This window comes from Aedes albopictus, chromosome 1 (genome assembly GCF_035046485.1).
Source record: "Aedes albopictus strain Foshan chromosome 1, AalbF5, whole genome shotgun sequence".
Lineage (NCBI taxonomy): Eukaryota > Metazoa > Arthropoda > Insecta > Diptera > Culicidae > Aedes > Aedes albopictus.
The window spans coordinates 282285847-282300978 of record NC_085136.1 but is presented as its reverse complement, the minus strand read 5'-3'; the positions used below and the strand labels follow the sequence as shown (position 1 = coordinate 282300978).

At 34.5% G+C, this 15132-nt stretch overlaps 1 protein-coding gene across 40 annotated transcripts in view; it reads left to right on the top strand.

Moving 5' to 3' along the window:
- Positions 1 to 15132, top strand: part of LOC109398458 (calcium-activated potassium channel slowpoke) — a gene marked incomplete at its 3' end in the record, with an annotated part of 197830 nt that overhangs the window by 115198 nt on the left and 67500 nt on the right. For 21 of the 40 annotated variants that reach the window (XM_062846878.1, XM_062846876.1, XM_062846863.1 and 18 more), the window contains 2 exon segments: positions 3112 to 3222; positions 3864 to 3969. In XM_062846878.1, the coding sequence (XP_062702862.1) occupies positions 3112 to 3222; positions 3864 to 3969 (217 nt within the window). 40 annotated transcript variants of the gene reach the window in all.

The following is a 15132-nucleotide window of genomic DNA, read 5'->3' as shown; positions in this document are numbered from 1 at the left end:
ATAGTTGGTATTTTAAGTGAATTGCCTTATATTTTAAAGGCAAAAGATATTTCGAAATTAATATTGATGTGAATGAGAAAAGACAGCGAACTGACAAACTTGTACATTTGACGTATTGAATACGTAAAAATAACGTAGTTGTAACATATTTGAGTCCAAATGTTATAACTATGTGCCGCCGATTTTCTGTATAACATCTTTAATTGAAGGAAGATGATGATACAAAAATCTTGTGTAATCAACGTTAAATTTACGTTACTCTAACTTGTACTGAAGTTGATAATAATTTGCAGTAGCTTGTTATTGCCAAACATAGATAAAACATGATTTCAACACAAGATGTGTACAGATACTATTGTAGTACTGTATTATAACATCTTATTCGAATTCAATTTTCAAAGATGTTTTCTGTGTTACTTGGGTACAGCTGGAAAATAATTAAAAGACATAGGAAACAAGTTAAAGTTGTAAGTCAAATGATAATATGTAAAGTTTTACTTTGTTATACATGTCTAACGTACTCATTTGCTTAGGGTGTCCATTATGCCCCTCAAAAACTAAACTGAAAAAAATCAGGGTCGCCTAATTTTCTCGAAAACTCCAGTGAAAAACAAGCATTTTCCACAGATACCACCTACTTTTAAAAATAATAACATAAGAACGAAGCATCGTAGACTCAAGGGAACTACATTTGCTATATTCTGTAAAATTTTCAAGATGTGGTTTTTCTACGTTCCTAAGTTATGACCAATGTCGTGGAAATCGTTCTAATGTGCTACATGAACCGTTTTCTTTGAAAAATCATAACTTAAGAACGAAGCATCGTAGACACAATGTTCTTCTTCTTCTTCTTAATGCCTCTACGTTCCCACTGGAACTTAGCCGGCCTCTCTTCAACTTAGTGTTCTTTGAGCACTTCCACAGTTATTAATTGAAGGGCTTTCTTTGCCTGCCATTGCATTAATTTGTACATTGTGAGGCAAGGACAATGATATACTATGCCCAGGGAGTCGAGAAAATTTTCCCGACTGGAACGGGAATCGAACCCGCCGTCTCCGGATTGGCGATCCTAAGCCTTACCACTAGGCTAACTGGAGACCCAATGTTCTTTGTATTAAATTGTGAGCAAATTTTCTCAGAAACCCATACAAAAAAACAAAATAAAAATTGTTTTCTACAAAAGTTACCACTGATGAGGAAAATCGTTTGGAAAATTCGAAAAAAACTATTAACGAAGTCCGGAAAAAATCACAAAAAAATATTTTTGAAAGGAAATTTTATAAGCTGTATTCTGTGAAATTTTCAAGATGTGTTTTTTTTTCGTTCCTGAGTAATGATCATTTTTGTGCAAATTAATAATCAAGACGGTCGAAAATCAATCAACATCTGGACAAGTTCCACAAAATTGGTCATTACTCAGGGACGAAAAAAAACACTTGAAAATTTCACAGAATATGGCTTATGTAATTTCCTTCCAAAAATGTTTTTGGGAATTTTTCCAGACTTCGTAATTAGTTTTTCTGATTTTTCGAACCGATTTTCCTCAACAGTGCAAAATTTTGTGGAAAACAATTTTCATTTTGTATTTCTTTTTGGATTTCTGAGAAAATTTGTTCACGATTTAATAAAAAGAACATTGTGTCGACGATGCTTCGTTCTTAAGTTATGATTTTCAAAAAAAAAAAACGGCTCGTATAGCACATCTGGACAATTTCCACAAAATTGGTACGGATAAAAACCACATCTTGATGTTTTTTTTAGAATATAGCTTAGGTAGTTACCTTTTTTTTGGGGAATTTTTCCGAACATCCTAATTAGTTTTTCCGACTTTTCCAACCAATTTTCCTTAACAGTGGAAAATTTTGTGGAAAATATTTTTCAAGCTGTATTTTTTTGGAATTGTTGAGAAAATTTGCTAATGGTTTCACAAAAAAAATGTATACGATGCTTCGTTCTTGAGTTTTGGTTTTTCAAAGTAGGTGGTGTTTATGGAAAATGTTTGTTTTCCACTGGAGTTTTCCGAAAAATTAGGCGACGCTGGTTTTCAGTTTTTGTTCATATGAACACTGTGTAAGAAGCCGCTGTGATCTACTACGCGACCCTTACATACGCTGCCGTCACTGATTTGTAACCATGTGTGTTGCTTGGGTACCTGTGGAAAAAAAACATTAAATTCTGAGAACCTTGGTACCAAATAATAAAAAATCCCCTAATGCAAGCTTTCGCTTCCGACCTACCGGGACGATAGATTTTAGAAGTGTCGATGACGTTTCCCCCTGGTAGATACTGTGGACTTTTAGAAACGAACAACATGTTGTAATTTTTATCGGGACCGCATTTTTTTTTGTTCTGGAATATGTATGACAACGTTCATTTAAAAATATTGCCAATTCGACTGCTGGAACATTTCCGTTCAGGGGAATCCTCAGTATCTGGATTATGTAAATTTGAGTTTTTCCCGTAATATTCAAGATCTAAATTGTGTGATTGTCGTTCAGAAAGGTAGGTGTCGGAAATACTTGAAAATGTTGTTTTTTCTTCTAGATTTTAGATTCTTTTTTAAAAATTATTACCATTGGCTTATTACTGGAAACTTCCAGAGACGCACGTTAAGTCTTTGAATTGAAATTACTTATACAGTCATAATGACAGACTATCCTAGAAACCATGGTATTTCATCCGGTAAGTTACGTCCCTTCAGGCACAGTCGATGCTCCACGTATTCTATCTCCAGCGAAGCCTCCATCAGAACCAACAAACCTACTTTTTTTGTTGTAAATTGTGTCTAGTTGTATCATTGTTCACCGAAATACTGTCCAGTTCAAAATACTAATATATTTCTTTCTGTTTTCAATTGTTACTACCGATTCCCTCGATGTCGATCGGGAAATTCTTGATTTTCATTCAAAATGCTGCCCTGGATGGAATCGATTCTGCTGCCGATGTTGGACTTGCCACCGTTGGATTGGTGGACTGCTGCTGCCCACATGTTGAATTGGTGTATTTGCTCTATGGTGATGTATCGAAATCGAAATTGTTTCCGTTGTGATGTGTGGTGTTGGGAAAACATTGTGTGACAACTGGTTGGTAAAAAAAACAACCAAAATAAAGACATATCGTGGTGTGCGGGCATATAACGTACGAGTCGGTGTCACACTTCCTGAAGGATTTTTTACACGAAGATCGCGAGGATGTGGACGTTGAAGTGGTATTTTTACATCGGTAAGTGATCCTGTTTACCAGTGTTGCGTATTTGCTATTTGAGTCTTAAGTTACACCCCACTTTTTGTTGTGTGTTTGTTGAAAATCGCGCAAATCTGCATTACATTGATTACATTAGCATAGCTAGAGCTCTCCTAGTCAAATATAATGACCAAAAATTACCACGCCCGTCCCGTTTTCCCTTACATTAGAGTCATTTTGCATTAACCTCATATGAACATTTCTCTTTCTTGTTGCCATATTTTTGTATTATCGAAAACAATTAACTTTGGCTTCTGATCGATGCCGATACAATTGTCCTACATTCATCAATTATAATATTAAAGCAATTTTTTAAATGAATTTTGTTCCCAAGGCTATTTTGTCAAAGTCATTCCAAATTAATAAGTGATCTTCTCTCCCCTTCATCTGTTATTTTTTTCTCTGTCGATTTTTTTACGAACTGTCCCATTCTTCATTTCTTTACCATTCTGTTCACACTGCCATTGTTTCCTGTTTTGTTTCTCATTCTTTCACCGCTTTGTTGGAGCTATGAATCTTTTTAAACATCTAATTGATTCGTTTGATAACAACCAAAACATGTGAACCAAAATATTAACGTGTTAAACCAAAACTACCTATACCTAAATACCGAACTATAGAAAGGAGCCTGATCTGGAACTCGAAGGTCTCTTGAAGCGACATTACACAACGGTGGAGTTTTTTCAGGGAACTATGATGAACGCAGTCGATTTGGAGCGAGTAAAGGTACATCCCACAGCCAATAGCTAACAAACCGAATTAAGTTCATATTCTCTTTCAAACAACAATTGAAACATTCTAAAGAAACGCAAAGACACTCAAAACGAACCATTCTCTTACTTTCACTTGTTGATTTCATCAATGCTTCCGTTTTTTGGAGAACGTCGGTGTCTCCCTCTTCTTTAGTAATAACTTCCAAATCCGAAATGAAAGTGAACAAACGGAATTTTGAACATTATCAGCCGCCCATTCACTAAAAAAGCACCAAACTACTCTTTTTCTAAAACAAAACAAAACTTTCAAAATCAAAGAAATGTCCCTTCACAATCGGATACAAGAATACTGTTGCATTTAGTTACACACCTACAACAAAACCTATATAAACACATACGTTTTGCACATACCGAGCACCACCAACAACCAGAGGTTGTTTAACAGTTATCGAAACTCACCTAACCACCATCCACGAAACTATCGCGCGTTGAGTAACGCAGTTGGGAAAAAACGTAACACTATTGAGCAGGTATCTATTGTACACTCACAAACACTCTCTTGGAAATAGTTAAGTAACAGTTTGTTATTCGTTTCGCTTAAATTGTTCATTGTAAGTTTCAGTAGATTGCTAGAATTTTTTCTGATCTCTAAATGTTCCAGTTTGAGATAATGGTGCAGAGAAGCAGTAACGCTTAAAGAGGCACTGCTTTATTGATTTCTTTGAGTTTATTGGCAAACGAGAAAAAAAAAGTTGACGAGATATATTATCAACAAAGACGAAAACTGTGCGTTTTTGACTGATGTTAGTCGTATCAACGTTGGGAATGTTGTATCATTTGAGGTTATGTCAAACTTGAGCGATGTCACTGTGTAGAGTCGACATTTTATTTTATAATTTCAATTAAAATTCGCAAAAGTATCAAGAAACAGTTGAACTTCTCAGGAATCGTTATTTATAACCTAAATATCGATTTTCTGTTGTGATTTAGGTGAAATAGTATTGGAAATTAAAAAAAAACGGGAAAACGGGAAGTTTCTCTTTCACAACACTCTATGTACTAGATTTTTTTTCCAGTCAAGCAAATTTCATACTTTTATTCCTGTCACGGTCGCCATATATTCTACTATGGCGATCACCACATCCTATGGTTTGGACTTCCGACTAACCTGATGTCTCATTAGGAAATTTCTGAGAATTATTAAGAGTTTCCGTCTTGGTCATCTTCATATATTTGCTGGGGCTACTTTAATTGAAGCTATCATCAGTTGTGCGTTGAGACCACTTTAATGTCAATTGGCGTCCGTTAAGTTCTTCTTAATATTTATAAATTGTTCCGTATTTGAACTATACGGAACAATTTATGAATATTCAATACTTATCAGGATCAACTCAATGACCATTTGGGTTCACCTAATACGTGCCACTTTTCCCATTGCTTATTTTTATTTCATTCAAGCAAATTTTAGACTTTAATTCCTGTCACGGTCGCTATATTTTGTACTATTACGATCGTCACCTCATTTGGTTTGGTTTACGACTAACCTTATGTGTCATTCGCGTTAATTTAAGTCATTCAAATCAACTGAATTTGCTACTGGGTATTTACTTGGGTCACCTTGATTTGAGTCACCCTATTTCCAAATAAGGTCTGTTTTTCTAAGTAACTTTGATGTGCATTCAGTCATTATAAGCACCGTTTTGCGAGTTACAGAGCTTTTGTTTAGTATGTTCACCATTATTCCTATCCTACATCTCAAAATGATCCTCCAACGTGCAATATGACCTCTCTGTTAAGGCCAATCTAAGGTAAATTAAGGTCACGTAATCTTTGGGGTTATCTTAGTGTCCATAAGATCCTCTGTCTAGTGAAATTTTATCCTTCTGATATCCATTACAAATTATCATTCAGTTCAACAAAATTTCAAATGTGTTTAGTTGTGTCACGGTCGCCATATCTTGTACTATGACGATCGTCACATCATCTGATAACAATGTCAGACGCGTTGTTTAACATAACGTTGCCTTTAAATGGCATGTTCATGTAGATGTTCGAAGTGTAAGGCCGTCGCATAGAAATTTTGTTATATTATTCTATTTCTTGTTACTCGCTGATGAATTGAATTAAAAAAATGTAATTATTAAAATTATTTGACATAACCTCAATGATCCACCAAAAGAAATCGTTGCCACCAGATCCAATGTTATCAACCAGTTAGCTATACGCGCAGCTTCATCTTTATATACCGAGCGTTGCACAGTTCAATTTCCGTTCGTAATTACCTAGGATAGACGCTCCGTTTACATTCGCTTCCGTAGAAATACAGCAAGTGGTTCGGCAAACGGATCCAGTAGTACCGCCACGTCGTCGCTTCGGTTTGTTCACGAAAAAAAAAAAAACGCAGCAAACTATTATCCGAAAGCAAAATTTCTTACAACTCTATGTCTAAGTCAATTCGTATTCGTTATTGGTAGCGAAACTTTTCCATTGGTTGTATAGTGAGCTAATTGTCTACGGTTGACAAGCCGGATTCTTTCACTACCAATTCTTCTTCACTTCGATTGCATGTTCAAGGTAATGCCTATCTTACTCAATTTCCGAAATTGTTTTCTTTTTTTACTAAGACGTTGTTTTCAGTTCTACTTCATCGTAATATCTTCATTTATTCGCAATTTCTCGCTATCAGTTGTTACCTTTCGTTTCATGATTTCAATCAGCAACAAACGATAGATTATTTTGGAATGCCGCATCTTTCTCACACGAAATTTTTACTGCTACTTATTTTGGTTGAATTCGAATTCGATTTAAAGCTCTTTTCAATTGCCAGTTTGCAAACAGTTTCCCGTACTACATATTTTTGAAAAAGCAGTTACTTTAAGACTTGTTTCCTTTCCCTCAATAACTTAAGTACACTAATGAAGGAATTCCGCGTTGAGCTGCATCCCAGCTTCAGATGATGAGTAAATAATTTAACCGTTTAATATTATAATTGATCGAAGTTATCGCCCCTAGACTCATTGATTCGAATCGTTTTATCATCAGATCAATTTTGAAGCGTGATTCACTCCACTACCTCTCTGTTTGATCCAATCCAATATAATAACTAACAAATAGTGAAATTCTCTTTTAATTCATTTTCCTTCAAATGTCACTTGTATCTTCACTCACGCTTCAACTAATAACGATCAATAACGATTAATGTAATGATCTCTCGCGATTTCTTCCCCGTTTTTTGGTGTAACAATTTTTGCGTAAACTATGTTGAAAATCAAACAATACAACCGTTTATTCAATTTATCGAATCATTTTGTTGCCTATATGCTTGCTCTCACCTCTCGAACACGAACCCGAAACCTGAATCAATCAAAAATATTGAAAATCCCACTTCACGAAACCAAAAAACCAATCAAAAAAATCAAACAAACAAAAGTAAACCACCCGATCTGGAGCTGGAAGGTCTGTTCAAGCGCCATTTCACCACCGTGGAGTTCTTCCAGGGGACCATTATGAGTCCGATCGATCTGCAGCGGGTCAAGGTAATGAATGCATATTCTCTGATACATTTTATTCTATCAACCTTTCAGAACACCAGAAAAAAAAACCCATATCAACTGTACCTTAATAATACTTGGTTCTTCTCGGTTCAAAAACCACCATTACCTAACATCATTTTTATCGGTTGAGAACTACTGGCGAACAACACACGTATACTCGCAAACCCTCCACGTCACAACTACCACAAACCACATGAGTAATACAGTCGAGGATACAGACGAGTCTTCCGTTTCCTTCCCCCGCGTTTTCTTCTGACATGTTTTCGGTTAGAACAACAACTTCCGCAACAACTTTGATCTAAAAGAAACGAAACTCCTCTCTACTACAGTCAAACACCAGTTTTGTTTTTCTTTGGTTTTGGTTAGTTTTGTGCTCTTCCCCTTCTTCTTAGTTGGAAATTTCTTGTAAATAATATCCCCGCCCCAAGGTTTTCAAATGCATTTTGGAATGTTTGAATGTGCGAATATTAGAGGTTTTTAACTTGGCACATCCCGACTAGAAAAATATAGCATGTTTATAACACATTGTGTTATGATGTTATGATTTTTTTCTACATCTTATAATGTTATAAACTAGATGCAGGATGATGTTAAAATAACTAAAATTGTAACAAAAAGTACACCGGTCTTATCAGAATAATAACCTATTTTGTTATAATCAGATCAAAATTATAACACAATATGATATCAATTTTAGCTTAAATTAGTTTCTGTTATATTTTTATACAATTGTGTAAAATGATGTTCAGAATGTCAAAGAATCAAAACTAAAATATTTCACAATGAGTAATTGAACAACATTCATAACATAATATGATACAATTGAGTTATAATATTTTTAAACCTCAAAGATGTTAAACATGATTATATCACAATGAGTCATTCATATTATGGTTGTTATAGTTATGTTATATTTTTGTTAGAATCTTCTAGTCGGGATACAATAGATATAACTCAAACATATGGTGTAAATTTATATGGTTCGGAGTTTGCATTACCGAAATAAATTTTACATGGCATGCAATCATTATAGAGCAAACATCAAGAAAGACTATGAGTCTTTCGAGATATTCCAAACTGTCCTGCACTTCATAAAATGGGATCTATAGCTATTACAATAAATTGAATTGCTTTGTTAGGTGACGCATCATTACTTACTGTAAGAATTATATGTCCTGGAAGCTCAAGTGACTATATAAAATACTTTCAGGATTCAATGCAGCTTCATAAACATCAGGAAGCTGTTCTTTAGTTCATAACTGTGCGTAGGTCATGATCATGATATTAATATTTTCATTATACATTGTTGCTCGGTATATTACACTGCTAAAATATATAATCACACTCATGAAAATATTGGAGATGTTGTAGACCAGTAGAAAAATCAGAACCAGAGTAAAGAATTGTCGGATAAAAGATGTACAAACAAATGACAAAGAAGGCGCGGAATTTATCCTTTGTCCCAACTTGTACGTATAAGAAAAATCAATAGTGTATCAAACAGTAGTTCTTCAACAATGGTGAAATATTTACCAACTCAAAGCCATCCCTCGAAATCGCAATTCAAAACTCTAGAAAAAAATGATTTTTGGGGGTTGTTCACAAAAAAATACCCAGACCATCAAAAATGGAGCACATAGAACAATAGCTTTTTCGGCAAGTTTTCGTATAATGATATTTCCTACAACTTTTCTAAAGACATCAGTGTATTATCATCACATATGATAAAAAAGGAATGTTCATCTCACTACTAGGTGAATTGATCACTACAGTAATTCTTTCCAAAGAAGATCTTTTTAACAACTTATTCGAATAAGCTAAGCTTGTGATACCAATTTTTCAGGGTCAAAATAATTTATAGCATCGATAAGGTCTGTTTTAAACATTGATCGTGAACTAATTCTACTTTAAATAACAATTCAATGTCTTTGAAAGAAATACGATAGTTACAATAAATAAACTGATTTTAAAAGGTCATTTACAAAAAAATGACTCATATCTCTAAAAATTGAGGTTTGGAAGTTTTCTCATAACGACATTATCTATAACTTTGCTGAAAACACAACACGTCATTTTCATTTATAAAAAAATGATAGAATTTCACTCTCACTTTCAGGTGGATTTATCATATTATTGCTACTTCTAAAAGAAAGGTTTAAACATACAGAACAATTTCTTCGAAGACACTAAACCTCCAAAATCAACTTTTCTGGTCCAAAATTATTATGATCACGATATTGGACCTTTGAAAACAGCATGATGTAGGCCTGTGATATCTCAAAAGTATCTTGAAAAAAATTGTTATGATATTAAGTTCAGTACTATATAAGTTATAATACAAAAACTACATTGATTACAGATAACATTGTTAGTTATTATATAAAATTATGCTTTTGGACTCCAAACCAGTCTTGCGAATAATCGCGACCATCACGAGACAATCACTTGAACCGCTTTCTGGAGTCACCCTTCCCAAGGTGATACGAACCATCTAGCATGTCACGCCTGCAATGACAAACATGTTGTGGGTTCCACCCTTCGCAGCTTTGCAGCGATCGCAGTTGCTGAGTATGCTTCAGGCGGGTTGCGAGAGAATCAATCTCTCTGAGCAACGATGCATAACGGGCGAAGTGAGAGCGTTTGCCGTAGCCAGGGCGAACTGCGTGGTGCGCTCAATGTTTGCGTTTAAACTGAGCTTTGCAAAACGAATAGGATTTATGACGTAGTACCGTGCTTGTGATAATACACATGCATAGTTTTACATGCTGTTGCGCGTGCATCTGCTTGAGGCGACGGAGAGAGTCATGACACTCACATGAGCCGTATCCAAGTCAGGATGATTGTAGCAAAACAAGGGTGACCGGGTGACTATGATGGGATTCTGTCCTTTCTGGTGTTAGCGACTGTAGAGAGAGCGAATCAGAAACCGCAGAGACAGGGTGATACAAGCTTGGTGTTTATCAGCTTTTTTGTGACTGGTACGCTGATGCTTCGCGACACTGCTCCAAACTGGCAAAAAACACAAGGTTCATTACTCTGACGTAAGAATTGTTTTCTAATGATCGAAAAATATTATATTCAGTGTTCATGAATTAAAACATGAAAAGAGATCTAAAAATTGGTTAACTCTAAAGCAAGATTTTTGAATTTCAGTATTTTCTATATTTTTAAATAATGTAAGCTCCAATTTTTGATTATGCATAACTAAATTTGGTCGTCGATAGCAGTGGATGGTTTTCATTTTATTTTATTTTATCAACACTGATACTGCAGATTTTTGAGAATATTCGACAGATTACGAAATTTCTCAGAATATTTTTGGGATATTGCGCATATTATTGCAATTTTCTGGGAATTTTGTGTTAATTCCTACGAAGAATGTTCCATAGGCTCAATAATGACGTCACAAATTCCTTGCAAAGATTTCTCCGAAAATTTTACTTGATTTTCTCCAGAACTTTTTCTGATTATTCCTACAAGAATTTCTGCAAGATATTTCCTGAAATTCCTCCGTCGATTTCTAAGAAAATCCTTGAGAATTCCTTCTATGTTTTCTACAGGGATTTCTCCGAGGATTTTTTCAGAAATTTCTTTGATAATTCTCTCAGTAATCCGTCGTCAGATTTCTTAAAAACATTTTTTGAGATTCTGTCATAAATTTTCCGAAAGATCTGTTAGAGTCCTCTCAAGGTTTTTTTTTTAAGATTTACCTAGTAATTCCTCCAGAATAAAGAGTAGAATTATTCCAAAGATTTCTCTAAGAATTTTGGTAATCATTTGTCTGAATATTCGTCCTAAGATTTCTCTGAAATATTCTTCGAGGATTTCACCAGTAGTTCTTCCGAAGGATTCTCCATTTTTTTTCAAAAGATTCTTCCATAAATTCCAACAACTGCTCGAAAATTTAAGAATTTCAACGACCATTGCGCCAGGAATTCTTTTGAAGATTTCTTCAGGAATTAAGACGCGAATTCCTCCAGAGTTTCCAAGTGTTTAATAAAAGAAACTCAAGCAGTCGCATCTTCGGCTACCCTCAGCGACACTAAGCACACGCTGTGCATCACAAGACAAGCGACCTTTTTTCTTGGTGCGTGTACTACCCGGGTAGAGCTTAATGGCAAAAGAATGGCAAATTTTACCATTAAAACAGAATGTTTGAATGGCAAAATGTGTTATTTGTTTGTTTGAAATAAGAGTTAAAATAACAAAAATAATAACAAAATTTTGGTAGCAGAAAAACTTAAAAATAACTTATTTTGCCATTGTAATAACAAAGTAATGGTAAAGCATGCGGATTAAATTGAAGAACAAAATAAGTTATTATTGAGATATTGATAACAAAATAAGACCCAAATTAACTGTTATCGGTGAATAACAAAATATGACATTCTTGAGTTATTGATAACAGAATAAGAACAAATTTAGCTGTTTATGTAGCGATCAAAATAATGGTAGGTTTAGCTGTTCAAATTCAATTTTAAAATAATGGTAGATTCAGTTATTATTTCAAAGTAGCAAGATACGTCGAATTGAAAAGTTATGCTCGAAATATACAATATACATAATAGTTAATGGTATATTAAGAGTAAAATATGTAATGGTGCCTAATGTTTATAAATAATTTCTCACAATATCAAAATAAATTATGTTATTGTTTTGATATTTTATACAATTCATTATAAAAGGTGCTAAATTGCAAGTTTTACCATGATAATAATTTTTGTTATTGATGTGTTATTTAGCACTATTCATGAATAACATATCAATGACAAGATTTGCTATGATTGTATATTTTGCTATTGATTTGCCATTATAAGTTTTTCATAATAACAGAAGAATGGCAAAACGAGATATGATTGCAAAACCAGTTATTATTTTGTCCTTTGTTTGCCATTAGCCTCTACCCGGGTAAGTACACGCCGCGACCGCTCCCGAGTTAAAAAAAACGACTTCGTCCCAGTTAGAGCGTGATGCCAGAAAGAGTAAGAAGAGGAACTGACGCAAAATGCGTACGCATATGCTCCCTATCTCGGAAAACAACGTAAATCTCGAATGATGTAGTTTTGATTTCAATGCTAGTTATTGTTGTGTTACATCTCAATATGGTATAATAATATCAAAACTAATACATCCACGAAACATTTTATTGAAATGTTATTCATTGGATGTATACCAAAAGCTTGATTAAAACAAAATGAAATTGTCCAACAAAAGATCTTATAGGAATATGATACTTTGATAATTAATAAAAAAAAATAAAATATTTTAAAACAGGTTATCTGATTCCGTAGTTATTAATTTGCTATTCTCCTCTGTTCGGGCGACCATTTGTGACAAGCAAAATTTGAACTGATTGATTTTGTCACGTGTTGACCTAGCAGGATGTATGCATAAAATTCCTATATATGGATATAATGTTATGCCGCCCAGTAGAATAATATAACAGTTTCAATTCAACCTTCAAAATGTTTTAGAGGATTTGAACCCGAGCAGAAGAAAATAACAATCGCATAACAAAATGCGTTATTTTGGCAAAATAACTGAGTAATGAAATCAGTTATTTTAATGTTATTAACATAACATGTTATGTTATGAACTTGCGTGTCATAAGCGGCAAAATAACAAATATCATAACAAAAAAATGTTCCTGGAAGACCTATTTAATAACATGTTTTGTTTGTGTCAATAACAACTTAGTAACAATGAATTTGGAAAATATTTCAATAACAAATTTTGATCTTCAAAAGTTATTGATTACAAACCAAAAGCAAATTTTTTGGACCACCCTTTAGATAGAGCTATCTTAATTTCGAATTATAACATATGAGTCTAACTATTTCCGAGGAACTACTAATCCACCAAGTATTACAATATTCTGAGATTTTCTATGGAATGGATACAACTATATATAACTGGATTCAAAAAATGATAAAAGAAAAAAAACAGGACATAATTGTCGGAGTGTTTATAAAATATTAGGCTGACGGAATGCTGTAAAGAACGTAAATATCCAATGTTGTAGTTACAATATAAAAACATGTTATTGTTGTGATATTGTTTATATTTGTTAATATTTGTACACTCTCAAAATCATAATAATAACTTAGTTTGCTCCATAACAAAACATGTTATTTAAATGTTGTTTAATGGGTGCATATCAATAGCTGGATATTAACAAAATAAGATTGTCCAACAAAACATGTCATGGAATAGTAGTTTACGCAACAAGGTGCAGAATGACGATTTTTACGACGAGTGCTGGAAAAATCGAGTTCTGCACCGAGTTGCGTACAACGTTTTTTTTGCAATTTCATAAATAACCCTTGAGTATAGTTTTAAACAAAACTTTTTCATCAAACTGCACACTGTTGTTCAAAGCCATGTTTAAGAAAATCTGATCATAACAGGTCATACTGCGCAGTTGTCACAATTTTTCAAAACTGCGCCCAGAAAGTATCAAGAAGTTGGTCAAAACTGAAAACAGTGTTGTAATGGTTCATTACGCAACGCAAATCAATGCTGTAATGAACCATTACAGCACTGTTAATTTGGTGTGGGAAAGTAGGCCTTTTCCTGTCATATTTGCGTGAGGTAAAACAGCCTATTACGATGAGAAATTGCAAAAAAATAATTCCTTGATAAGTTAATAATAACAAAACAAGATATAAAAACAGGTTATGTTATTTTGTAGTTATTATTTTGCTATTCTCTTCTGCTCGGTAAGGGATTATGAGAAGTTTTCGGAGGTTTCAGGAGGCTCTCAGGCAGGGATATCATAGATACAGATTTATCTGTATTATCCCGATTTTCAAGCATTCATACAGCTTGATGAGTTTTTTATATGCTGTACAGATGTTTCAAACGAGTTTTGTATGGGATACTGAAATCATTTGCCAGTCCTGCTGTCAGGAAAACTTCAAGGTGGTTCAGAGATGGTTCATCGCGTTTTAGAGGTTCTCATGAAATCCTGCGGGGCTTTAAATGAAGCTTCTGCTAATCTCAGAGGTTTTGGGAAGCTATTTCGAGACGTTTTAAAGCGGTGTACCTTGTATCAGTGGAGCTGCAGAGACTTTCAGAGAAATGTTTCGAGGCGTTTTAGTGAGCTCTGGTGGCTTCAAGGATGTGGTCCCGGAGTTTCTACAGATGTTACATGGAGTCTCAGAGGGGCGGCGTATTTAAAAGACGCTTCAAGACATCTTAGGGGATTTCGGGAAGCTTCAGGGGGAGCTTCAGAGAAATTCCTGGGGCCTTAGAGAGAGGTTGTGGGAGTTACAAGGTGTTCAAAGAGGTGGTCTTCAGGAGGCTTGAGTATAGATGAAAATAAGTTTACGGAAGTCTTAAGGGGTTTCAGAAGGGCTTCAGTTAGATTTTAAGGCGTTTCCGTAAATTTCAAGGAGATTCAGTAGATTTTGAAGAGGCTTCCAGGCATTTCAGGGAGTTCCGGGGTATTTCAAGACGTTTAAAGGCATTTCAATGAGTTTCAGAGGATTCTATGGGGTTTCATGGAGTTTCCGAAGTTTTTTGGGGGTTTCAGGGGACTTCAGATAAGTTTAAGAAAAGTTTTGGGGGCATCTGGTGGTTACATAGGAATTTCAAGGTGTTTTAAGAGGATTTGCTTTTTT